The sequence below is a fragment of the Podarcis vaucheri genome, assembly GCF_965113315.1.
Source record: "Podarcis vaucheri genome assembly, chromosome: 3".
NCBI lineage: Eukaryota > Metazoa > Chordata > Lepidosauria > Squamata > Lacertidae > Podarcis > Podarcis vaucheri.
The window spans coordinates 127,159,125-127,186,879 of NC_138761.1; the positions used below are offsets into that span (position 1 = coordinate 127,159,125).

The 27,755-nt window shown below is 43.1% G+C and overlaps 1 protein-coding gene across 10 annotated transcripts in view; it reads left to right on the top strand.

The window, feature by feature from the left end:
- The window catches only part of RUNX2 (RUNX family transcription factor 2), a gene marked incomplete at its 5' end in the record, with an annotated part of 245,008 nt that overhangs the window by 132,467 nt on the left and 84,786 nt on the right, over window positions 1-27,755 (top strand). For 7 of the 10 annotated variants that reach the window (XM_082215774.1, XM_082215776.1, XM_082215780.1 and 4 more), the window contains one exon: window positions 18,037-18,210. The exons of the other annotated variants lie outside the window; for them this stretch is intronic. In XM_082215774.1, coding sequence (XP_082071900.1) covers window positions 18,037-18,210 — 174 coding nt within the window. The remainder of the gene's footprint in view (window positions 1-18,036; window positions 18,211-27,755) is intronic. 10 annotated transcript variants of the gene reach the window in all.

Here is a 27,755-nt window from a genome sequence, read left to right on the forward strand (position 1 = left end):
GTTCGAAAGCGCACCAGTGCAAGCAGATAAATAGGCACTGCTGCAGGGGGAAGGTAAACGGCATTTCTGTGTGCTCGGCCTTCCGTCATGGTGTCTTGTGCCAGAAGCGGTTTAGTCCTGCTGGCCACGTGACCCAGAAAGCTGTCTGTGGACAAACGCCGGCTCCCTTGGTCTGAAAGCGAGATGAGCATCGCAACCCCATTAACCATCCGGGGTCCTTTATCTTTTTCACCTAAATAAGTGTCAGGTGGCTATAACGAACTCCCAAGGCCAGTTGCCAGGATCATACAAAGACAAGGAAAAGCTTCTTACCATACTTGTAGAGAGGCTTGGAACATAGCCTCTTGGAATAGTGGCATTGTCCCAAGTGAATCTCCGCCCCCTCCGTCTCTCCCACTTCCTCCTGAGTCCTCCCTACGAGGGCTGGCAAGTGCCCTCTTCCTTGGGGCTCTTTGCTCTCCTACTTTCAAGGCTCTCCAGGTTCTGAAAGGGGGTTGGGGGTTGGAATGCTGTCTAACAGGGTGGATTTGATTTAAATCAAATCAGTTTAAATCACAATTTAAATCACTAGCCAGTAAGACTTGATTTAAATCTTTTTTTTACAGAAAGACTCATTCTTGCTGGTATAATCTTAATATTTACAACCAGATGAAGGTTTCATTTTTGGAATAAAAATTTTTCAAAGTAGTTTTTACAGTTATATCAAAAATTACTGATTTGGTTATACTATTAGAAATACATTGACATATAATTATGAAATTATTGTGAGGTTTAATAAGTTAACTTTATATTTGGACAACTTTTCTGCTGTACTTTATTGGAAGGAGAAAAATAATCATTTCCTTAATAATAATTTAAATAATTTATTTAACTAAAACAATAACATTATAGCCTATGTATCCATGTTTGTTAACTGATGTGGTTAAACATTTTTTTAAAAAACAACCTTAGACTGAGTTTTAGCACACATGAAAAACTCAAATCCTTATTTCCTGATGAATAGCCTTTGGACTATAATGTAACTTAAATAGAAAACTATCTTTAGAAAGATTTTTCCTCCAAAAGCATTTTATTTTAAAAATAAATCCAATTTAAATAGAAAAAAATCTGATATTTTTTTAAAAAATCATAGATTTTTATCCATCCAGCTTTCTAAAGGCACTGTGTCTGTCAGCTGTCAACCCCTGGGTGCTTCCTCTCCCTCTCCCATTATTTCCCAGCTTTCCCCCTCATCTGCCTCTGAGCTGTGACCTCCCTCAAAGCCCCCTTGTAATTCTGAACTGTCTTCCTCTTCTCTGGAAGGGCCAGGCTGGGGAGGCAGACTCCACCATTCCTCCTCTGCCCTGACAATAAGTGATGCGATGGGGCGCTTGGTCCTGAAACTGGCACCCATCAGAGCCCTTGATTTCTCACTGGCAAATAATGTCCAGCAAGTTTGCAGGATGAATTGGGGATGTTTGGGAAGTAGAACTGCACTGAAAACTTTCACCAGACAATTGTAGTCCTGAAGAAAGGGGCAAGTGGTGCAAAAATGGGTGGTTTTTTTAATATATAAAAAGGGCAATTTATTTAGTCCCCCCACCAGTTTGGGACTGGTTGCTACCAGTTCACCTCCCTCTCCTCCCTGCCCGGATTATGTAGGGAAATGTCCTTACTCTCCTACTAGAATGATACCATCTGTAGCAGAAACTCTGCCCTGGGCTATTTAAAAACCAACATATTCCCCCTTATTTCAATAAGTGAGTAAAAGTTATGAGGACTATGCAGCGCCTTGTTTGGAGAATTGTAAGAACTTTTCTTACATAGAGCCTAGGGCTTAATTATGTAATTATGTCTCTTGGGTAGATTATATATTTCTTCTCATAATTATGTCTACCCAATAGACTGGAAGGACTCCAAGATTTCTGTTTTCTGTGATAAAAATGGTTTGGCTATGTTTTGTTGACTTTAAAATAAAAACAGCAACCTTGAATAGTCTGGCTCACCAAGAGGGTTCCACAGGGAAACTAACAAGGAGAGCAACAGTTTATCATAAATAAACATTTATATTAGTATGGGTTTAATAAACAGTAGCTCTTTTTTCTGCCTTGTTTCTGGAACCCTGTTAGGGAGGCACTAACTTACTCTTTGTTGATTGCAGTTGATTTATGACACACTTATTTTTCTCTTCAAACTTAAGCTAGGTGGTTGATTTGGAGCAGAATCCTTCTGATATGATGTATTGCATGAAATTCAAGAGCGAAAGATGAATTGCCTGGCCCTGGTGCAGTGGTAATAACATCACTTACTGGCATCACAACAAACTGCCACTGCAAATACCTTAGGTGTAGTTCTCCAAAGACTTCCTTTAAAAAGGAGGAGAGGAGGGAGAAAAAAATGGATAATAAGACAATCCTTTTAGGAAAGGGAAGGGCTAAAGTGATAGAGCTAATTACTAGAAGGGAAAGACAGACCATAGAGAAGAAAATGGCTAGAGCAGGGATGGAGAAAAGCTGTAGCTCTCAGGATGTTGCTGGGTTCCAACTGCCATCAGCCCCAGCCAGTATGGCCAATGGCCAAGGGTTATGGGAGTTGTGGTCCAGGAGCATTTGGAGGGCCAAGGGTTCCTCACCCTTGAGCCAGAGCAATCTGTGCAGGCCCATAATAGTAGCACCACGGACCATTTGCAACCAGGGAAATAGTGCAACTCTTCCATTGGATTTTCTGATTTAGGGATAGGATGGGGGAAGCCTATTTTGTTTACAATGTCATACAGATGTCTGAACAAAATAAAAAAAATCCTTCCAGTAGCACCTTAGCGACCAACTAAGTTTGTTATTGGTATGAGCTTTTGTGTGCATGGACACTTCTTCAGAAGTCACCAGACCCCTATATACAGTGAGAGGGTGGGGAGGGGTATTACTCAGAAGGGTGGTGGGCATGGGTGTTTGGCTGATAGGTGTGGTAAACCTGTTGACGACTGTTAACGACTGCAATCGGTCTTACAGGAAAAAGCAAGGGGTGAGATGGCTAAAAATAGCTTTATCATGTATAATGAGATAAGAATCCAATGTCTCTATTCAGACCAGGTCTTTCCATGGTTTTAAGTTTGGTAATAAGTTGCAATTCAGCAGCTTCTCTTTCCTGTCTATTTCTGAAATTCCTTTGTAGTAAAACAGTTACTTTGAGATCTTGTATAGAATGTCCTGGGAGATTGAAGTGTTCTCCTACTGGTTTCTCTGTCTTGTGATTCCTGATGTCAGATTTATGTACATTTATCCTTTGGTGTAGGGTTTGGCCTGTTTGTCTGATATAGAGAGCTGAAGGACACTGTTGGCATTTGATGGCATACACAATGGTAGAAGATGAGCAATTAAATAGTCCTGAGATGGTATGTTTGATGTTGTTGGGGCCAGTAATGGTGTTGTCCGGGTGTATGTGGCAGCAAAGTTGACATCTGGGTTTATTGCAGGCTCTGGTACCAGTGTCCATGTTAAGTCTGGCTGTTGTATAATTGTGGGTGAGGAGCTGTTTAAAATTGAGGGGCTGACTGTAGGCAATGAAAGGTCTTCCTCCCAGAGCTTGAGAAAGAGAGCTGTCATTGTCTAGGAGAGGTTGTAGATCTCTGATGATGCATTGAACTGTTTTTACTTGGGGAGCTGTATGTGATTACTAGTGGTGTTCTGTTATTTTCATTTTTGGGTCTGTCTTGCAGCAAGTTCTCTCTGGACACCAGTTGGGCTCTGTTGTTGTGTTGTTTAACTTCATCAGGTGGATATTTTAGTTCTAAAAAGGTTTGCTGTAGATCTCTTAGGTGAGAGTCTCTGTCTGTAGAGTTGGAAGAGATGCAGCTATAACGTAGGACCTGGGTATGGACAATGGATTGCTTGGTATGTTTGGGATGGTGTTGTTGTTTAGTCTTCGTGACCCCCTGGACCAGAGCACACCAGGCACTCCTGTCTTCCACTGCCTCCCGCAGTTCGGTCAAACTCATGCTGGTAGCCTCGAGAACACTATCCAACCATCTTGTCCTCTGTCGTCCCCTTCTCCTTGTGCCCTCCATCTTTCCCAACATCAGGGTCTTTTCCAGGAAGTCTTCTCTTCTCAAGAGGTGGCCAAAGTATTGGAGCCTCAGCTTCACGATCTGTCCTTCCAATGAGCACTCAGGGCTGATTTCCTTAAGAATGGATGGTAGCTAATAATAATAATAATAATAATAATAATAATAATAATAATAATTTTTTATTTATACCCTGCCCTCCCCAGCCAAGACCGGGCTCAGGGCTAGAAGCATGTACAGTGGTACCTCTGGATGTGAATGGGATCCATTCCGGAGCCCCATTCGCATCCTGAAGCAAAAGTAACACACGATTGACTGCACGTGTACAGAGTTCTTGTTGGCAGTGGAGACTTCAAGCATGTTCAGATGCCTTCATTGCACTAAGTCCAGAACTTAGGGAAAACCACAGTTTTTGCAAATCCTCAAAAGTGTGGGAGCATGGCTAGCTGGAGGGAAAGTAGGCAGTTCTGCATTACAGATTGCACTGTGTGCTGCCCCTGTGTGACTGGGAGGAGCTATGAGCCACTGTTGAGACAGCACTTCTGCAACAGGCCTCCCCCCCCCCCCGGAGCTACTTATGCCAATAGGGAAAGGATGCACTGATGACATAGATGAAAGTCGGGCAAAGGAGAAATGCAAGCAAATTATAAGTTCTGGTCTGGGCTCTAGAGCCACTATTTGCTGTGCAGTAGACACTAAGATATCTCTCAGTTGCAGCTTTCCTTTACCCACCCCTTTCTGGGTGTAGATCCTAATTTTAGTTTTGTGAATAGGTGAATTGCAGATGGCATTGAGCAGACCTAGCTCACCCCATCTGCTGATAGTCTGTCCTGAGAAGCTTAGGCAGTTGCTTTCAGCTCAGAATTGGGGGGTGGGGGGTGGCAGAGGTGCAGATCATTTGTGCAAAGTGACCAAAGAGTCCAGATGTAAAACAGAATAGTTTTCAGGGAAAGAAAGAGAAGCCCATTCAGGCATCAGGGACAACAGGCTGTTTCCAATAGATGCCGTCCTCAAATCTTTGGTCAAAATTGTTGTACTTCAGTGCTTTCTGAAAATAAGCGGGGGGGGGGGGAGTTGTTGGTGAAAGGGGCCAGATAATTCACACACCTCCTTCAAGGGCTAACTGAGGCATCTACCATTTAATGTGGAAGATCCTCAGACTCCATTTGAGGATCTCTCCCTCATTACAGTCGATCAGGTATATGAAGACGAGCAGCAAAGTCAGTCCTCAGGGAATGTGCAGGCGACCTTGGAACGGACAGCTCACGGAAGAACCCCGACCAAACCCAAGAGGAGGCGTGTAGTGGTGATAGGGGATTCCCTACTGAGGGGAACAGAAGCAGTGATCTGTGGGCCTGACAAGATGTCTCGGGAAGTGTGCTGTCTCCCCGGGGCTAAGATCCAAGATGTAACTGAACGACTGCAAGGAATCATAAAACCCACTGACAAATACCCCTTCCTCTTGGTTCATGTGGGAACCAATGACACTGCAAGCAATAGCCTCCAGAAGATCAAAAGAGACTACGAGGCTCTTGGCAGGAAATTGAAGCAACTAAATGCACAAATTGTCATCTCATCTGTCCTCCCAGTTGAACGACGTGGCCCAGGGAGAGAGGGGAAAATAGTGGAAGTGAACAGCTGGCTTCGCAAATGGTGTAAACAGGAACGGTTTGGATTCTTAGATCACGGACTGCAGTTTCTTGAAGATGGACTTCTGGCAAGTGATGGGCTGCACCTCACAACGGTTGGGAGAAATGTTTTTGCCAAAAATCTCAGAAACCTCATCAGGAGGGCTTTAAACTGACTAATGTGGGGGAGGGAGACAGTGCTCCTGAAGGTAGGAGTCTATCAATTAATGAAGATGATCATCCAAATGTCATAGACCAAATGGAGCAAACAGCACACGGACCTAGTGGAGGGAGGAAAAAATCCTTAAATAAGAGACACGGGGGAATGATTAATGGACTTCAATGTCTGTACACTAATGCGCAAAGCATGGGAAATAAACAAGATGAGCTTGAGCTCTTGGTACAGCAAACTAAATATGACATAATAGGCATCACTGAAACCTGGTGGGATAAGTCCCACGATTGGAATGTAATAATGGGGGGATACAATCTATTTCAGAGAAACAGACCAGACAAGAAAGGAGGAGGAGTGGCGTTATATGTCAGGGATGTGTATACCTGTGAAGAGATCCAAGATTTAGATCCTCAAAGCCAAAGTGAGAGCATTTGGGTCAAAATTAAGGGAGAGAAGAATAACAGAGACCTCATTGTGGGAGTTTACTATAGATCCCCAAGCCAAACGGAGGACATAGATGATGCATTCCTGGAACAGATGGCCAAGCATGCAAAAGGAAGGGAGATAGTAGTAATGGGGGACTTCAATTACCCGGATATTTGTTGGACGTCAAACTCAGCCAAGAGCATAAGGTCAAACAGATTCCTCACTGGCCTTGCAGACAACTTCATTGTCCAGAAAGTGGGAGAAGCAACAAGAGGAACAGCCATTTTAGATCTGGTCCTAACCAATGTGGATGACCTGGTTAGTGGGGTAGAAGTGGAAGGATCATTAGGCGCGAGTGATCATGCTCTTCTGAAGTTTACTATACAGCGGAAAGGAGCAGCCAAGCATACTAGGACTCAATTTCTTGACTTTAAGAAAGCCGACTTCATAAAACTTAGGGAAGTGCTGGGTGAGATCCCATGGACAACAATACTAAAAGGAAAGGGAGTTCATGATGGCTGGGAGTTTGTTAAGAGGGAGATACTAAAAGCACAACATCAGGCAATACCAATGAGACGGAAACATGGAAGGTGCCTAAAGAAGCCAGGGTGGCTATCTAAAGAACTTTTAACTGAATTAAGATTAAAAAAGGATGTGTACAAAAAATGGAAAAGGGGGGAAACCACCAAAGAGGAATTCAAACAAATAGCCAGCACGTGTAGACACAAAGTCAGAAAAGCTAAAGCACAGAATGAACTCAGGCTTGCTAGAGAGGTTAAAAGCAACAAAAAAGGCTTTTATGGGTATGTTCGTAGCAAAAGGAAGAACAAAGAAACAGTGGGGTCACTCAGAGGAGAAGATGGTGAAATGCAAACAGGGGACACAGAAAGGGCTGAACTACTCGATGCCTTCTTTGCCTCAGTCTTCTCCGATAAAGAAAACAATGCCCGACCTGAAGAATTTGGAGCAAATGATTCAGCAAAGGAAACACAGCCCAGAATAACTAAGGAGATAGTACAAGAATATTTGGCTAGTTTAGATGTATTCAAGTCTCCAGGGCCAGATGAACTGCATCCAAGAGTATTAAAAGAACTGGCAGATGTGATCTCAGAACCACTGGCAGTCATCTTTGAGAATTCCTGGAGAACAGGCGAAGTCCCGGCAGACTGGAGGAGGGCAAATGTTGTCCCTATTTTCAAAAAGGGGGAAAGAGAGGACCCAAATAATTACCGCCCAGTCAGTCTGACATCAATAGCAGGGAAGATTCTGGAGCAGATCTTCAAGCAAACAGTCTGTGAGAACCTAGAAAGGAATGCTGTGATCACCAATAGTCAGCATGGATTTCTGAAAAATAAGTCATGTCAGACTAACCTGATCTCGTTTTTTGACAGAATTACAAGCCTGGTAGATGAAGGGAACGCAGTGGATGTAGCCTACCTTGATTTCAGCAAGGCATTTGACAAGGTGCCCCATGATATTCTTGTAAAGAAGCTGGTAAAATGCGGTCTTGACTATGCTACCACTCAGTGGATTTGTAACTGGCTGACTGACCGAACCCAAAGGGTGCTCATCAATGGTTCCTCTTCATCCTGGAGAAGAGTGACTAGTGGGGTGCCACAGGGTTCTGTCTTGGGCCCGGTCTTATTCAACATCTTTATCAACGACTTGGATGATGGACTCAAGGGCATCCTGATCAAATTTGCAGATGACACCAAACTGGGAGGGGTGGCTAACACCCCAGAGGACAGGATCACACTTCAAAACGACCTTGACAGATTAGAGAACTGGGCAAAAATAAACAAGATGAATTTTAACAGGGAGAAATGTAAAGTATTGCACTTGGGCAAAAAAAATGAGAGGCACAAATACAAGATGGGTGACACCTGGCTTGAGAGCAGTACATGTGAAAAGGATCTAGGAGTCTTGGTTGACCACAAACTTGACATGAGCCAACAGTGTGACGCGGCAGCTAAAAAAGCCAATGCAATTCTGGGCTGCATCAATAGGAGTATAGCATCTAGATCAAGGGAAGTAATAGTGCCACTGTATTCTGCTCTGGTCAGACCACACCTGGAGTACTGTGTCCAGTTCTGGGCACCACAATTCAAGAAGGACACTGACCAACTGGAACGTGTCCAGAGGAGGGCAACCAAAATGGTCAAAGGCCTGGAAACGATGCCTTATGAGGAACGGCTAAAGGAGCTGGGCATGTTTAGCCTGGAGAAGAGGAGGTTAAGGGCTGATATGATAGCCATGTTCAAATATATAAAAGGATGTCACATAGAGGAGGGAGAAAGGTTGTTTTCTGCTGCTCCAGAGAAGCGGACATGGAGCAATGGATCCAAACTACAAGAAAGAAGATTCCACCTAAACATTAGGAAGAACTTCCTGACAGTAAGAGCTGTTCGACAGTGGAATTTGCTGCCAAGGAGTGTGGTGGAGTCTCCTACTTTGGAGGTCTTTAAGCAGAGGCTTGACAACCATATGTCAGGAGTGCTCTGATGGTGTTTCCTGCTTGGCAGGGGGTTGGACTCGATGGCCCTTGTGGTCTCTTCCAACTCTATGATTCTATGATTCTATGATTCTATGATTCTATTGATACTGGAGTCCAATGTTCCCACACCAATTGGGGATTTTGTTTACAGCAGTCCTGTTGTCTGATGTTTTATTGATCCAGTCCTCCTGGGAGCATGTATTGTGATCTTCAGTGGAACTGCAAAGAGGAATTGGCTGAGAACCAGAGGAGCTCTCAGTCATATGGAGCTATTTCCCCCTTTCCTGGTGGCAAACTCTTTGGAGTTCCTTTGCAGGCTGCCCTCCTTGAGTCAAAGGCAAAGAGGTTCAAATCCAAAGATGTTTCAAATTTAGTTGCATTTTGCTGCTTTAAGAAGTGGACCTTTTACTTTTGTACATCATAAATGTGTGACTGAGTGAACCACCCTCACGAGACCTGAAAGGGAAAGTGGTTTTAGCCACTGCGAATTCTTGCTATTAAGAGGGCCGACAGTTACCGTATTTTTCGCACCATAGGACGCACCGGAGAATAGGACGCACTTTGTTTTAGAAGGGGGAGAACAAAAAATAATAATTCTCCCCCCCTCTGCCCAGCGCCCCTTCAGTGAAGCGGCAGGAGGCGCTGCGCAGAGAGGGGGAGAACTTTCCCCCTCTTGTTTTCCCGCTCTAAAACAAGGTGCCGTTTAAGGTGCGTTCAGGCGGCTACCTTAGAAGCCTGGAGAGTGAGAGGGGTCGGTGTGCACTGACCCCTCTCGCTCTCCAGGCTTCAGCTTCCTTCCGACCTGCTCTTTGGGGCTGGCGGGAGGAAGCCCACCACCAGCCCCAAAGAGCAGGTCAGGGAGCAGCGGAAAGGCGCAGCGGAGAGGCTCCTGCCATAGCCGCGCATCACCTCTCCAGCCGGGAGAGGGTCGCGGGGCTATGGCGTCTTCGCTCCATAGGACGCACACACATTTCCCCTTCATTTTTGAAGGGGGGAAAGTGTGTCCTATAGAGCGAAAAATACGGTAGTAGTTTGGCTGGTCAGGGCCATAGTAATATGATGGCAACGCACACAGGAATATGCCTCACCCGCCGCCGCCCCCCGCTCCTATCCATACTTAATAATTTTCTCTGTAACTTCTTGGCTAGGTTGGCCTTCATTGTCATGTTGTTATAGTAGGGCAGGACAAATTGCTTTGAGGGTATTTTTTAAAATCTGCAACATAGAAGCTACCCAGAAGATAAAAGCTCATCTGACAGAGAATAGTCACCTGTATTTCCCATTTTACTTGATAACAATTCTTTATGGTTATTTTTGTAACCTAAGAAAAGCCCTGGGGATTAGCTCTCTTTAATCCAGCATCCCACTTCCCACAAGGGCCAGCCAGAGAAAGATGGGAAGCCACAAGAAAGACTGTTGTTCCCCAGTGTTCACTGCTCAAAGGTGCACCTTGGATCCTGGAGAGAGAATGCAGTGATCATGACTCCTCCATGTCATCGCAGCATTAGGAAAACTTGAAAGTTGTTTAGCTTTCCCCCCTCAAAAAAATGAGATTTTTTGGTTTACTTGCCAAAGATCCAGGACAAACCACCGCCTTCTGGAAATTTCCCCCAGACGTCACTTTTCACCTGGTAATGTCCAGGAAAATCAGGACATATGGCATATAGTTTAACTATGTGCTGTGTAAAGAAGTTCTTGCTCTTGTCTGACCCAAATCTTTTACCATTTAGCTTCATTGGATGATGCTGGGTTCTTGTATTGTGAGAGAAAAGGTTTTCTCTAGTGAAAGAAGTGCTTCTCTCTAACCACTTTCTCTGCATATTGTAAACGTGCGCTAGATTAGGAACTTAAAATACACCTACACCTTTTACATAAGCTAGGATGAGATTTCTTCAGATAAAGCATTTGTATTTCTGCCACCACCCCACCCCGAAGGATGCTATATTTGCTTATGAATCTATCACCTGCAATAATTTCCTGATAAAAATATAACCTAGGGCTTGTCTTCACTGCAGCCTATAGCTTTTTAGACTTGTGCAATGGTAGCTTTGCAGACTGGCTCTACCATTGCATCTTACTGTCTGCTCCTTTAACTGCTGCCAAATTATATTTGAACCATGTGTTTTGCATGTGTATTACACAGCAGTGCAACATTCCTTGCCAAAAACCCAAAAGCTGCCTCCAGGCTTTTTTGGTATGGTTTTCATCCCTATTCTAATGATTTTTTCCTTTGCCTGCCACCCTCACAGGTCTTCTTTTTAAAAACTATTTTTATTTCTCAATTCTGGAGAAAAGTTTGCAACTGCACATTCTCACTAATGCTGCAGCTTTGTGCTGTTGTGCAAGCAAGCAAGAAAACATGAACACCTATGTTAACCCTGTAAAAAAAAATGTGCTACTTTGGTTGCCTGGTAAAATGGAAAAGCTTAGTCAATACACATGAAGCCAGAGTGAATTACCGTATTTTTTGCTCTATAAGACGCACCAGACCATAAGACGCACCTAGTTTTGGGAGGAGGAAAGCAAGAAAAAAAATATTCTGAATCTCAGAAGCCAGAACAGCAAGAGGGATCACTGTGCAGTGAAAGCAGCAATCCCTCTTGCTGTTCTGGCTTCTGGGATAGCTGCGCAGCCTGCATTCACTCCATAAGACGCACAAACATTTCCCCTTAATTTTTAGGAGGGAAAAAGTGAGTCTTATAGAGCAAAAAATACAGTAGGTTCCGTGTCTAACCTATGGCCCACCAGATGATGTTGGACTCCAGTTCCTGCTAGCCGCAACCAGCTTGGCCAATGGCCATGGATAATGGGAGTTGTAGTCCCGCAACATCTGGAGGACTACAGGTTCCCCATCCCCATCATAAAGAAAGGAGAAGTAAAAATGGGTTGCACACCTATTTTTAACACTGCCGGCTGACCCTGCAAAAGGAGAAGTCACGCATTTCCAGTCTGGCAAGATGTACGAGGTGTGCCCGCGCTTGTGCCAAGACTTGTCACCGCAAGGGAAATGTGTGACTTCGCTCTTTGGGAATTGAATTAGAAACATGAAAAGCAGACAAAATGATTGTGACCACATAATTATCTTGAGTTTATTGAGTGCTTTTGTAACATGTGAAATTTCAATATAAACATTGCTCCTCTTCCAAGTAGTGAAAATTGATCAAAGCCCAATGGTTCCTACATCACTTCAAGATATTACTTGATTCTGGACAGCTGTGGACTTAAGGGTGAAATCCTAAACATGCTTAATAGAGAACAGTTCCCATTGAACTTAGAGGGACATGCATCTACGTAAAAATGGTTAGGATTGTGATGTAAATCAGATTCGACTCCACACTTGATTACCCACCGTGAATTTGGGTGTAGAAAATTCCTTTATTAGGACGGCATGCTGTATTCATTACCCTGCTATATATGGCTATCCTTCCCAAAGTTCTCTGCTCTTTCCCCTTGTGTCCAGATGAATCCTGGCATCATAGCACTTTGCTCTCAAGCTTCCTCAGAAGTGACTGAACTCCATGTGCACAGAATCCACCTTATTTGTACACTCTTTGCAAAGTGTTTTCACTCAGTCAAACTGACTTCCCATTTCCTACACACATCATGTCATCATGGCACCAAAGCAAGAAGAGTTAATGTGTGAAGTCCAATCCTTCTTCTTACAGCAGTTTCTACTACTCATCCCTGTTTTGTACCACCAGGAGATGGAGTTTGTTGTGTCTTTCTTAGCACAGCCTGACCTCAAATTCTCTCTATTCTCCCCATTTGCACGGGAGGCAGATTTCTCCTTTCACACATACATGGAGGTATCTGTAACTTCTGCCCTCTGGACTGTTTTAAGAGGCTTGGGCCAAGACAGAAGGTATTAGGAGGCTGGCAGTTGGGGAGGAATGAACCATCTCAGTGTGGGAAGATCTTCCAATGATACTTTGTCTACAGGTAGTGAAAGTGAGCATTTTCATCATGTGTGGGCACATTTTTATATTAATGGTGGAAAAAACAGTTGTCTAACCTCATCTGTTTGAATAGCTGTGGACAGTCTGTAACATCCCAGTAGCTAATCCAATGGCAACTGGCAAACAGTTTTTATCCTATTATATAATGATGAAACTGGGCTGCTGGTCCTCCTAGGAATACTAAGAATTCAGTTGCTGGGCACCACTGTTGCTCCTCTGAGATCTCTTGTTTATCTCCCTCCCTCTCAAGTTTTATACCCAGTTCTTTAGTGCAGGAGAATTTTGGAAGCAGCATGAGAGTTATGGATTCATTATAGTAATGGCAACATATCATTAAACAATTTAGTGCCAAGGTTTGGAGTAAAGGTGTAGGGAAAGAGGGAAGGGCAGTGATGGCAGTGGCAGGCTAGCCTGGTTTGCTTCATGTTTTGTGAAGAGTTTTGGGATTCTGAAGGAAGGATTTGGGAACATTAACTTCATATTTAAGCATGGATTTCATATCAATGAGTGCAATATTTATTTAGATTTCTATGCTGAAGAGAGTTCCACTGTAAATAGAAGCCAGTATAAAAAGTGGGAAGGAGAAATATCTGACTTAGGTACGTACACAGAGAAAGAATATTGAATAGAATTACGGTAATTGAGAACTTACAGTATTAATGAAACCACTATTACAATCTCATTAAAAGCCAATTGAGAAATCATTTTATAGTATCTTTGTGTGTATAGCTTCTCGCCACTTAACTACACTTATAGAGCACCCACTTGGGTTTGGTTTTTATGCATTTCTTCACAAGTCCCCCTTTCTAAGAAGAAGAAAATAAAGTTTTCATTAAAAATTCTACTGAGGAAGGAAAGTAGTTTAAATTCCTAAGGTAGAATGCTCAATACATCAATTTTGCAAACTTCCAGAATTTATTTGAATGGCCTCACTTTACATCAAACTCCTTGTTCTCTGCCTACACAAGGAGCATTCTCCCTAAACACCTTTTGAGCATTGATAAGTTTGGTGCTAGCAGGGCTTATGAGGCAAGGGGAGGCAGCAGGATCCACTGGGGCAGCCGATCCTGCTGTCAAACTTCCTTCCCCTCCTTGTTTCTGAGGTAGAGCTTCCATCACCCCTTCTTCCCTGTCGGGGAGGGGCTGTACCATTTTGGGGTTTGCCTCAGGAGATTCCAACTTGGCAGGTGGTGGACTCTTCTTCCTTGGAGGTTTCTAAGCAGGGCTTGGATGGCCATCTTGTCGTGGATGTTTAGCTGAGATTCCTGCGCTACAGGGGGTTGGACTTCCAAATCTACAATCCTGTGATTCTACATGCATCTCTTATATATTGTGCTTCTGTAGAGAAGAAGTGGCAACATTTATGAGTTTTCAGAATTTTGACCAGCATGTGAGATTTGTTAAGTAGCCTAACAATTCAGTAATGGTTTGGGTTCTATGTTTATAAGCAGTGATACAAACCTTTTCTTGTTGTACTGTGAAATCCCCTTGCCCTGCCACTTTCCCCAAGGGAAAACCCGGTCTTTACTGTTGAATCAGAGCAAATGTCAATCAGGTTTTCTTTGGATTGACGTTTACTCTGATTCTAAAGAATGGGTTTTCTGGGGGAAAGTGGTGGAGCAAAGGAACAACTGCTCAGACCTGCACATAGAAAGCATGAGACTAGTAGAAAAATGGATGAGCCTTCGGTGAGAGTCAAGCTCTATTAACCTGTTGCACCTGTGCAGAGCAGGGGACACGGGTGGCGCTGTGGGCTAAACCACTGAGCTTTGGGCTTGCCAATTGGAAGGTTGGAGATTTGAATCCCCATGATGGGGAGAGCTCCCATTGTTTGGTCCCCTCCTGCCAACCTAGCAGTTCGAAAGCACCTCAAAGTGCAAGTATATAAATAGGTTCCGCTCCAGCGGGAAGGTAAACGGCATTTCTGTGCGCTGCTCTGGTTTCTCCAGAAGTGGCTTAGTCCTGCTGGCCACATGACCTGGAAAAACTGCCTGCGGACAAATGTCGGCTCCCTCGGCCTGTAGAGCAAGATGAGCGTCGCAACCCCAGAGTCGACTGGACTTAACTGTCCGGGGTCCTTTACCTTTACCTTTTTTTTAACCTGTGCAGAGCCTCTGCATGGTGCAGCTCAGGATCTTGCCTGCTCATTAAGCTAGGGTGGGTTTCAGCCTGGTAAGCTGTTACACACACTGGCCTGGCTATGGAGAAGGCTTCTCCCTCCTTCCTAATTCCTGCATGCAGCATCCTGAGCAGAGAGAAGGGAGAAAGGGATCCATGCAAGTTCTTAACTAGATCACACATGACAAGTCACCATCCAGCCTCTGCTGGAGGAGTCTCGTGCTCTTGCAGTCAGAAAGTTCTCTCTGATGTTTAGTTGGAATCTCCTTTCTTGTAACTTGAAGTCATTGGTTCGCGTCCTACCCTCCAGAGCAGAAACAAATCATCTCTAGGGATGAGGGTGAAAATGTTTGTGCTTGTTCAAATGGGGGATAGGTAGAACTGGACATCAAGAGTGCAGGGGGACATGATATCAGTTCAGGAAGGCTGAAGCACCACAGGGTCAAGCACATGCATCAAAGACATTTGGAGAGAGACACCATATATAAATGTTTATAAACTGATCCTAGAAGCCTCTGATCCAAGATGGGTGAACTGGAGTGCTTGGCTTTAAAAGATGGAATAGATATAGAGGGCATATAGTGGAATGGAGAGAACCATGGTTCTCTCCAGATAAAAGCTCCCTAGGAAGGGCAGGGAAGGGCCTACTGGAGGATATAGAACCTAGAAGGATTCTTTCTCGTCCGCAGACTTGCTGTGGGTGGTGCTGGTGGGCCACAGAAGTAGTTTAGTATGGACAACATACTGTATCATCCTCCTGACAAAAATGTCGAGGGTGAAATGGGAATTGACTTCAATGGCTGTCCCATATACTGGTGTGTTTAAGTCTCAAAGAAGCAAAATGTCTAAATACCCTGTGTGACTGTGCTCTGGAACGATTGGATTTAATCTTAAGTGTCACCCAGGACCTGGTGCAAGATGTAAATGTTGAACTGAACAGTGAAGATAATGCTATGAAATCCAAGATATATGTAATAGGACAATTGCCAAGAAAATGTAACAGTCATATTTGACTTCGAAAGAGGAAAGTGAAGAGGGTCATATCTCTTTATAGAGATTGTCCAAAGCCACAATAAAAGAAGTTCAGCTAGCATGCATATCACAGATCAAGAAAGGTGCTGCCAGGACCAAGAGGATGCCAGCTTGATTAATGAGTACAGTCAAAGGAGCTGTTGGAGGCAAGAAGTCTTCTTTGATAATATGGAAGTCTTTTCCAAAAAAGAACACAAACTGTGGTAAAAGAAACACAAGCAGCAATAAGGGGTTTGAAAACCAACCAGCCAACCAAAACCAAGCAAGAGAGGTGGCTGGATCTTTGGATGAGAAAGGGCGTCAAAGGTGTGCTAAAGGAGGAAAGCGAGATGAGTGCTGCAACCCCAGAGTTGTCTGTGACTGGACTTAACTGTCAGGGGAGCTGACTGAATTTTTTCCATGCATTCTCACAATAGAAGACGCAGGGCAGGTCCCTGCACCTGAGGAACTGAGGCAAGTAGTGGTGATAAGAGATGAAGTTAGTGGCCTTATGGACTAATTTCAAACTGACAATCACTGGGTCCAGATAGTACCCACTAAAGAAAGCTATGTTAAATTGCCGATCTTCCAACAAAAAAGAAACTTATCCATAAGATCAGCCTATATATATGAGTACTAAAAAGTAACCAATGTAGGGCAATTTTTTTAAAGGACTTCAGATTGGATCTAGGAAATTTTCAGTCTGGTTAGCTTAATTTCTGTTCCAGGAAAACCAGTGAGAAGCATTATTAAAGACTTAGTCTTTCAAAAAGCTTTTGACAAAATATCTCACCAAAGACTCAGAGTAAGCTTAGCAGTCATGGTTAACTGGTTAAGGAACAGGAAGCAGCAAGTAGGAATAAAAGTGCAGTTCTTCCAATGGAAGGATGTAGAAAACGAAGTCCCCTAAGGATCAGTATTGAGACATGTGCTTTTTAACTTGTTCATTAATTGTCTACAGTTAGGGGTGAAAAGTGAGGTGTCCAGGCTTGCTGATGACACCAAATTGTTAAAGGTGGTTAAAGAAAAAGCACTTATTAGAAGGTCTAAAAGGATCTCCCCAAATTGGGTGTGTGGGCTTTAAAATGGAAAATTCAAACCCATGTAGGCAAGGATAAAGTGATCCTAATTTCACTTATACCCTCCTGGGGTCTCAACTGGCAGTGACTGAACTTTAGGTTGTAGTGGATATAGCTTGATGAGGATGTTGATCCTGCTGTAGAAATGGAGAATTCCATGTTAGGGATTATTACGAAAGAGATTGGAAATTAAACTGCCAATGTCATGGTGTCATTATGCTAATCTGTGGCGGGACCACACTTGGAATAGTGTGCAGTGCTGCTTGGCTCCCCTCAAACATTTGGGTCTTTCTAGTTTGGAAAAAAGTGAGTAAAATGAGGGACAAGCTCTAGGCCTATAAAATTATGCATTGTTGTGTATGGAGAAAGTCGACAGGGACCATCTCTCTCTCTCTCTCTCTCTCTCTCTCTCTCTCTCTCTCTCTCTCTCTCGCTCTCTCTCTCTCTCCCTCTCTCTCTCCCTCTCTCTCATAATACTACAACCCAGGGCCATCCAATGAAGCTGAAAGTTGGAAGATTCAGGGTTAGAGAAAGTACACAGTGCATAAAGAATAAGTACTGTAAATAAATAGGAATTATGAAATTTCCTCCTGCTACCAACGTGACCACCAGCCTGCATGACTTTAGAAGAGGATTAAACAAGTTCCTGGAGGATAAGGCTATGAATGACTTCTGCTCATGATGCTTATGTTGTACCTCAACTGTCAGAGGCAGTATTGCTTTGAATATCAGTTGCTGGGCCTCACATGCAAGGAGAGCGCCTTCACACCCTGTTTCTGCTTGTGGATTTCCCATAGGAATCTAGTTGGCCACTGTAAGAGCAGGATCCCGGATTAGACGGGCCTTTGGCTTGATCCAGCAGAGTTCTTGCGTTCACATGCAACATTCTTGTGATCATGTAAGCGATTTACTTATGTATAAGGAAAATGACACAAGTATATTCCATGTAGGGTTATTGTGACGGGTGAAAGAGTCTGTAGTTCACTCCTTGCACCAGTTCCAGGTTAAAGCTAAAAGTTCTTTGGTACTTGCAGTAAAATAAAATAAAATTAATACTACATTGTTCAGTCATGCTAACAACACTTTTATTTTATGATTTGCTGTTTCCAGGGCACAGACAGAAGCTTGATGACTCTAAACCTAGTTTGTTCTCTGAGCGCCTCAGTGATTTAGGGCGCATTCCTCATCCCAGTATGAGAGTAGGGGTCCCGACTCAGAGCCCACGGCCCTCTCTGAACTCTGCACCAAGCCCTTTTAATCCACAAGGACAGAGTCAGATTACAGGTAAGAGACAGAACCATGGGCTTGTATGGGCCATGGGAATGACTGATTATAGTAGGCCTTTTATTGTTTCAAAATGTAGAAAAATAACTGTTGCAAAGTGAGCGGTATAAGCAAATGTAAGCTAGTGGGGAATAGAATTTTCTGTAGCATTCATGACAAAATCATTTAGTCTTCTTTCTTGTTTGCAGTCAAAATTGGGGGTGGGATGAAATGGAGAGGAAATTCTCATCTTTCCAGTCTCATTCATGGAATTGGTCTGCACGCAATGATAAAAATATGTAAATTTTCCAGCTATACATGTTTATTTAGGATTGCTCTTTAGGATAGTTTGCACAGTATTGTCATTCTGCGCCCCCCCCCTTACCACGTTTATTATGTGATATTGTGGCTTCTCTCTAGCATCCATAGCTGTGCATCACTGTTTCAGTAAACTATGAACCAGGTCACTTTGAGAGATGCATACATTTTATTTTCAAGCCAAGAGATTGCTTTCACTATTCAAAACAGAATGTGTGTAGGGAAAGCAGAGAAAATCTAAAGCGCTGAGGTCCATATAAAAAGAAACAGCAGCAAACCTAGGCCAATTGTTACCACACACACACACACACACACACACACACACACACTTGGGTGAACTTCTCTTTGTTTACATACAATTTTATTCTAAAGATCCCAATAAAAAGTGGAAAGCCATTTTGTGGGTGTGGGGTGGGGAGCGGGAAATGTTAATGAAATGCAGCCCTTTTTTCAATGCAAGCCCCAATTTTGTTTTATCCTTTAAAAAAAGAAGGCTGAGTCTATACAGGCATGTCTTTAGTTCAGGCCCATTTACACATACTACTAGGGACATGAGTTTTTAACTGCTTCAAGCCACATTGAATGATGCAAAGGCACTGGAAGTGCAGCGTGGCAGGCAGGCAATAGGGAGATAAGTTTTTTAAATTAGTAAGTAAAGTGATGTGATCCTAAATTGTTGTGGTACATGTCTGAAGATCTGGATTCTGTGGTTGGAGTTCATCCTCTGGCTCCTTCCCACTTAGTTGTTGCCCAGCAGGGAGTTCATGGCTGAGCAGACCGGAGCCATCTCCTTGGCCCTGCCCACTGGAGTCTCCTGTTCATATCACAAAAAGGTGGGGTTTCGCCATGAGGAGGTGGCCCCCGTTCTGCACTGACTCTTGGTTCGATTGTTATATAATACTAGACCAGGGACTGAGAACAAGTTTTCTTCCTGATTCCATATGGTGATCATTTTATGTTGTCACACGGATGGATCCTAGATTCTCCTGTAACTTTTGAAATGTCACATACTCCTCTTGTTCATATAAATGCTTTCCATAGAACAATCTGCTGCTGGCTTATGATTGTTCTGAGTCAAGAGAACATTAAAAGCCTATAAATGGTAGATGCTGTTCAAATTAATGAGGGTATTGAATACTATAGAGAATGTTAGGAGTTCACAGTTCACTCTATGTAGCTAAAGAGGCACCAGTGGAAATATTACAATATCTCTTCTAAATAAGTGTAAGTCTGCAGATGATAAGCGGTAGCCCCGTGCTCAGGCAGAAGCCCATATGCACACCGTTTCTGCTAGTGGGATTCTTTGAGTGAATCTCGCCCGTTGTGCCCATTGGGAGTAGTGGTGAACATGCAGAGTTTTATAGTAGAAGGTCTTCAGCTATAGAGTTCTACCAGCTCTAATCTTCATAATGTGCAATCAGTCAAGCATTTAGTTTGGCAGTAAAAATACTTTCCTCTGAGTGTCAGAGGTAGCTCTGCACAGGGAGAAGTAGTAGTACTCCACAATATCATGCCCAGGTAGTATTCTGGCATACCACAAAAAACATGCTATGCTGAGAAATTACTCCAGAATCAGAATACTGGAATCAGAACTTTGATATTAGTTATGTTTATTAATTTTGCATTATGTCTTTATTATATAGCACTTCTCGACAGGTTCCTCCTCCTGGAGGCTTCCTTGCTAAAATAGACACAAGGAAACAACACGAGGAGAGGGAAATTTGATTATTTCAACTGCGGGTACTTTGGCTTAATTACAGTAGGGTATTTGGAATAATTAAGACAAGAAATGCATCAGTTTCTACAAAGCAAACATAAACACAATGGCTTCATTTCTGATTGTTCAGTTAAATTGCTTACTTTATTCCAGGCATGCTCTTCCACAGGTAATGCATGATTTACTATAGCCTTTAGTATCCCTATCAAATCCCTTCTGAATTATGATGAAGTAGATGTTGACCCAAGTATTACATTTCATTTTCTTTCCATGTTCCATACTTTAGTCCCCACTTAATCCTTTTCAGCATGCATTTGTACTTTATTTAGATGTGTACACACATCTAGTTTATACACATTTAGTTCTCTCTCTCACACACTGTATTTATTGATAATGATTTAAAACCCTCTGTGAAACATGCAGAATCTGGCAATGCAGATATGGATTGGTAGAAGGTCATTTTTATTCAGCAGGGCGTTTTAACTAGTGCACTGCAGAAGCAACACCGAAAGGCCATGAAATGCAAACTCTCCAATAAGGTTTGATGTTTCCTGAGGAAGTACAGACCCAAATGGAAGCCAGTACATTGATCATCAATAAAAAACCTTTTCAAATCCAAATTTTATGCTGGTATTGTGCTACTCCACCAGCCCCACCCTCACAAAACATGTCATATATTTTAGATTCCCCCCCCCCTTCTAAAATACAGCTGGCCAGGATTATTCTATATGAGACAGGAAAAGCCAAAGGCCTGGTGGTAAGAATGTGGCCAGTGTGCCTGGTGGAATTTCAGTGGAGGAGCTGTAGTAGGACGTGTAAGTGGGAGTTAAGTGAGGTTTCATGCTCCATCACCACTATGCCAACATATGATCTATAGGCAATCTGTGACTTCAGTAACCGAAATAACAGCATGCAAAGTCAAGTGGTCTGAACCATGAGAAACAGTTTTTTAAACCTCAGCAGCACACAGTTTTCATTTCTCAGGCCTGGGGAAATACCCTATTAATTCATTATGCTTGAGTTTAAAAGATATTTGGCTGGCGTATTTAGGACCAGATCTATATTTTGCTCTCTGCAAAGTCTGTTGCTGTGCCAAGCTTCCTGATGTGGAGTGTGTGCTGTTGTCAGTTCAAGTTGTTTTGACAGTGTTATGAGCGAAACTAGGAAATCACATAAATTCTGTGACGGCAGCAGGGGAAATGAACAAATGGGAGAAATGTTATTTCCCAAGACCTTGGTGTGTTTAATTCATATATTCTAATTTGCATTAACACACTGAGACTTGAGGGGCTGTTGGTCATGTTGGCTGGAGCTAAAGAGGTTTTTATGAGTTGCTGGGCTTTTCTTGTTGGTATTTAGATTGTTTTGTTTTGAAGATGTTGGTATTTTGTGATGGTTGTTTAATGGGTTTTATTGTACAGTATGTATATTTTATTATTGTTGTGTGTTTTTTTTAAAAAAATTATTCAAAATTAAAACAAAACATATTATCCTAAAACATATCATCCTTATTTTTCCTCCCTTCCCCCCCCTCCCCCACAAAACCCACCCAGCCCCCCAGCTTCCCTCAGTTCCAGTCTTTGGTTTCTCTGAGAATGCTGTTTTCTGCATGTTACAAAGTTGTATAGATCCTCAAACTATTTAGCTGATTATTATCAATAAAAAGTTTGTGAATGTTTATTCAAAGCCAGCCAAGGAGTCCAGTCCGTTTTGTTGCATCTTCAAATACTTCGTAAAGGGTTCCCATTCATCTTTAAAGTCACAGTTATCTTTGTCCCGTAGCTGTTGTCTGTTTTGCTAGTTCTGCATAGTCCATCAATTTTTCTGGCCATGATTCTTTAGTTGGGGTTTCTTCCGTCTTCCATCCTTGTGCTATTAGAACTCTCGCAGCCGTTGTTGCATACATGAAGATGGTTTTCATCTTTTTTGGCAGATCTTTCCCTACAATCCCTAACAAAAATGCTTCAGGCTTTTAAACATATGTTAAATGGAACATTTTCTTCAATTTGTTGTATATCATTTCCCAAAATTTTAAAATTACATTACAATCCCACCACATATGATAATGCATTAACACACTGAGACTTGAGGGGCTGTTGGTCATGTTGGCTGGAGCTAAAGAGGTTTTTATGAGTCGCTGGGCTTTTCTTGTTGGTATTTAGATTGTTTTGTTTTGAAGATGTTGGTATTTTGTGATGGTTGTTTAATGGGTTTTATTGTACAGTATGTACGGTATATTTTATTGTTGTAAGAAGGTTTAAATATACATTCTGAAGAAAACGAGGGAAATTCATATTTGTCTATTTATGAGCTTAGGTGTTGCCATATGTTCATCTGTCACTGGAGTACTCTATGCATCTGTGAAATTTTATACTGGTGTGTTTGCTACTCCACCATCCCTATGAAACGCCATGGTTTGGAGAATATTAACATACTATATTAATGCTGTCTAGCCAACATTGTGTTTCATGGGAATCTGTAGAGTGTTTTATGGACTCCTGTAGTTGCCTTTTCTCTCTGACCCTGTAACTGACACAAGTGCTTGTACAGGCCTCAGCCACTTCCCTGGGTGTCACGGCCCTGGGCGTATTTGTAGTCCCACCACTTTCCCCATGCTCTCCAGAACATTCTTCTTAGATTTTTGTGGGTTTCAGCCCTTTGCCCAGAGTATTGTAGTCAGTGCTGTCTTGCAGTGTTATACTGAGCAGTTGCTTATAGATGTTTGGATCTATAAGCAGACTCTCCAGAGGAGAGGAATAAAGTACCGTATTTTTTGCACCATAACACTCACTTTTTTCCTCCTAGAAAGTAAGGGGAAATGTCTGTGCGTGTTATGGAGGAAATGCCTACGGGTGGCATGCCTACGGATTTTCCTCCTCTAAAAACTACGTGCGTGTTATGGTCGGGTGTGTGTTATAGAGCGAAAAATACGGTACATTCTCAAGACGGTCATCTCTCTGGAGTAGAGAAACAAAGGGAGCTTCAAAGTGCTCTTTTTAAATGCAAATACATGACAGTCTTGGGTTGTTGGCAACTGTCTGTTGTGACCCTTTGGGAACAAGGGTTCTGGTGGCTTGTCACTAAAATTGTTCCCATTGTTTGTTTTGTTCTTAAGGCTAGCAGTCAATTATTTCTTTTCACAAGCTTGGAAAACATTGATTCTATAGTTTTCCTTATGCATGAGAGCAGTCCATATGGAGGACCAGTAAGGACCCTTGCTTTTAGCCCTGGGGCAACTAACCTGTTGCTCTGCAGATGTTGTTGGACTTCAATGCCCATCATTGCTGCTGTTGGCCAGACTGGCTTTGTCTGAGAGGACGTTCTGCAGCATCTGGGGGGCCACAAATTAGCCACCCCTGTCTTGGCCTGTCAACCTGGCTTTGCATGCTGGGGTCACGAAGAGTCGGACACGACTAAACGACTAAACAACAACAACAACAACAACAACAATAACCACTTGTCAGATTTTCAAATGGTTCCTGTTCACATGCTCATGGTTTTGCCGGTGAGGATCAGGGAGAGAAAAGGTACACGGGAGAAAGCAAAGGAGGCAGCAAGGGTTGGGGTAAGCTTGCGCTCTGCTTGTCAACCGGAGGAGCCAACTTGCTTTGTGTCACACCCCTCTGCTGATCTTTGTGGGAGAAAGCAAGTCGGTTGTAAAGAGCAACACAACTGTAATCATGCCCCAAGGATGGTTAACTCCCCATGGAGACTTGACTGGCACCTGATTTTGCTTCAATGTCAGGCAAACACTCTTAATCTATTATTTGAAGATGCACCTGTTTACACAGGCATTCCCTTGACCTCTTGACTCTAATTACTGCTTTAATTGCTGTGCTTATCTAATGGAATTTTATCACCTATTTTAATAATGGATGTTTACTTTTTAATATTTTAATGGGGTTCTTTTGTTGTATATACAGTGATACCTCGGTTTAAGAACATCCCTATTTACAAACTTTTCAGTATAATAACTCCGCAAAACCAGAAGTAGTGTCCCGGTTTGTGAACTGTACCTCGGTCTACGAACGGAAGCCGGATGGTGGAAGGGCACCGGTGGTGGGAGGCCTTGTTGGGAAAGCGCACCTCGGTTTAAGAACAGTTTCGGGTTTTTGTATTTTTTTAATAATCTTTATTCATTTAAATTACATACTTATACAAAGAATTTACAATCTCATACTACAAAAAGATAATCAAAGAAAAAGAATTAAGAAAAAAGAAAAGAAGAAAATACAGAAAAAGAAAGAAGAAAAAGCAAATTTTACATAAAAAATTAATCTTCCTAATTAATACTTAATTAAACACTTTAATAAAAAAGACTTCTAACAAAACGAGTCTTCCAATCATTCGGTTTCACTTTAAGAACAGACTTCCGGAACGGATTAAGTTCGTAAACCGAGGTACCACTGTATATATATGTGTGTGTGTATGTGTGTGTGTGTGTATATATATATATATATATATATATATGCTTTCGTAGATTTTCACGGGTACAGGAATGCAGGTTTTGGTGTCTTCGGGTGTCTTCCCGTGTAAGAGTCGGGGTGTCTGTGCGACGTTTCGACGAGGTCTCACTCGTCATCTTCAGGCTGGTGCTTTCGGCTTCTTGTTACTGCGCCTCTCCCGCTGTCCCCCGAGTTTGCGGGGCTGGGCCAGCCTTCTAGCCAAGTCGGGGGACAGCGGGAAGGGCACGCTGCGCCTCTCCCGCTGTCTCCCGAGTTTGCGGGGCTGGTGACGGGGAGGAGCAGGCTCCCCCCCCGCCAGCCTTCTAGCCAAGTCGGGGGACAGCGGGAAGGGCGCGCTGCGCCCCTGCCGCTGTCTCCCGAGCTTGTGGGGCTGGCGGTGGGGCTCTCCTGAAGCCTGGAGAGCGAGAGGGGTCGGTGTGCACCGACCCCCCTCGCTCTCCAGGCTTCAGCGAAAGCCTGCATTCGCCCCATAGGACGCACACACATTTCCCCTTCATTTTTGGAGGGGAAAAAGTGCGTCCTATAGGGCGAAAAATACGGTATATATATATATATATATATATATATATATATATATATATACTTTAATTAGAGTGTATTTTGTATTGATCTTGGTGTTTTAGTACGTTCATGTTTATTCCTCTACATGGTTTCCCTTGGGAGGCTTTCTCCTTCCTTGGATGTTTTTAAGGAGAGGTTGGAGGACCATCTGTCAGGGATGCTTTAGCTGAGATTCCTGCATTGCAGGGGGTGGACTAGATTGGGGTCCCTTCCAACTCTATGATTCTATATACAATCATTCTTCCAGTTGCTGGTTCAAAGTACACAGCATACTCTGTCCTCTTTCTTTCATCCCCTCTGCACAGATTCCTCTGGGACATCTCATCTTTCTTACCTGCTCACCTGTCTCCTTTGTGCCTATGTATGGACCTGTGTGACAAGAGCGGCCAGGCGTCTGTTTTTACTTTACAGAGGACTGTCCTCTGTTTTAAAGGGCTCTCAGAGGCATGCTCTGCTTGAGGACTGTCTGGTCCAAGTCTGGTTTAAAGATAAACAACTATAGAAAGGGAGATCAGGAGCCCTCAAGTTGCCCATCAGCAGTTAGCAGTGCTTGGTTAGCAGATGGAACAGGCATACCCGTCAGCTGGCGCTTTCCCAGCTATGATGAGATGCATTGCATTTCTATTTAAATTATCTAGAAAATATTTCTAAATTTGCACTCACACTTTTCCTCATGAAAACTGCTGTTTCTAAATATTCCGCATTGTGTCACCTCTCAGAAGTTGGTATGTTGGTGGCCATTTCATGACATCTCAGCAGCTTGACCACACCTGTGAAAGTGCTGCAGGTAGGCAGAGAGGCAACAAGCGGTTTAAAAATTAGTTGAAGGGACACTAGAAAGACTATTATGAGTGCAACTTGAATTTGTGTCTGCTTATGTGAAACACTGAAGAGAGTGTGACTTTTGTGCAACAGCCGCCACTTCCACCCTGCCTGCATGTTGATTGAGCCTCTTTGAATAAAACAGTGAAGGCAAGGGTCGCCTAACTTGCAGGCCTGTAATAACAGTAAACTCATGGAAGAAATGAATAAGCAATCTTTGACATTTCCTGTTCTAATAGAACCTACATGGTAGGGAATTTGCAGTTTGCATATTATTTAAGGCTTCACCCCTTTAGCTACTTGTTGCAGCCAAGCTATGCATGAAGCTAAGCAATGAAGTGAGCAACATGCCTCCCTATGCTATGAGGGCAGCAGTTTTTGTCTATCTCATGCAGGGGGAGCAGAAATGTTGACAGAAGGAGGGCTGCTGTTAGTAATCACCCCCCAATATTTTTAGCGGCCCTGTTTTGCTGTTCAGAAAATAATAGTTTTCTCCACTGGTTAGTCTGCTTTTGACTATCTGCTATATAGGGCAGAGGAAGGATGGGTGAGTCGCAGGCTATTTTCTTGCTCCTCTAGCATCTGTAGGTGCTTTGCTCTCCTCCCATGTAGGCACTGAGCATTCCTCTGGGCAAAACCAGTCTCCTTCCGATTAAACAGCTCTGGGGGTTCTTGCGTTTTCTTGGCCTTTAACAAGTGGGAAAGCATGCTGTGCTTGTCAGAACTCATGATGATTTGTGAGTGAGCTTGGAGCTTCTGGCCCACAGAGACCCACATGCGACTGGGTCTCACAGACACACCACTTGAAATAGCAAGAGAATAAGGACAGGGGAAAGCCACCCGAACAATTCCCCAGTGGCCATTACTCTCTTTATATCACACAGCTAAATAAATTTGGCAAAGTAGACATCCAAGTGAAGTAGACATGCATGCAAAATGCAATGCCTGCAAAACTTGCTGTACAATGCTATTCTTTTAGAACCACTTCACACAGTACATTTATATCAGTTAATTGGCAGATATCTAGAGACGTATGTTACATGGATCTCTCAGTCTATCTATAAACCTTGAGTGGTTCTGTTTGGCTCAATTCTAAAGAGCTATATTGAACCTTAACATCTATACATCATCAGGGGCCTGGCCACACAGTCACAAACAGGTGTGTCTCATCTTCAGTGTTGCCATATGGCAACACTTCCATTCTTCAGGCACAACCCAGTACCATATTTATGCCCTAGAATTGTGAAATCAAACCTTTATTAGGCATTGTACAGATAAAACCATAAAAGAAAAAGTAACATATAAGTGACTTGAAGTATATGTAAGAAGGCAGCGGTTGGCTACAAACATATATATATATACACATATAGAGTCAGTGATTTTCCTTGTTAACCTGCTCCTTGGAGGGCTGCTACCAAAAACTCAGCTACCCCCGCCGTTACCCTTTGGTCAACGTCGGATAGGCAGAATCCCACACATTCACCTTGTTGGGGTTCCAGGCCACCCAGAAGAGGGGACAGCACGCGTTGACGGAGCGTACTGTACAATGGACAATGAAAGAGAATATGCTCTACAGTGTCCGGGACATTCATAGAGCATCTGCAGAGTCTCTTGTTTCTAGGGATGTTTTGGTATCTTCCCCTGACAAAAGCTGAGGGAAAAACATTCAACCGGGCCAGCAT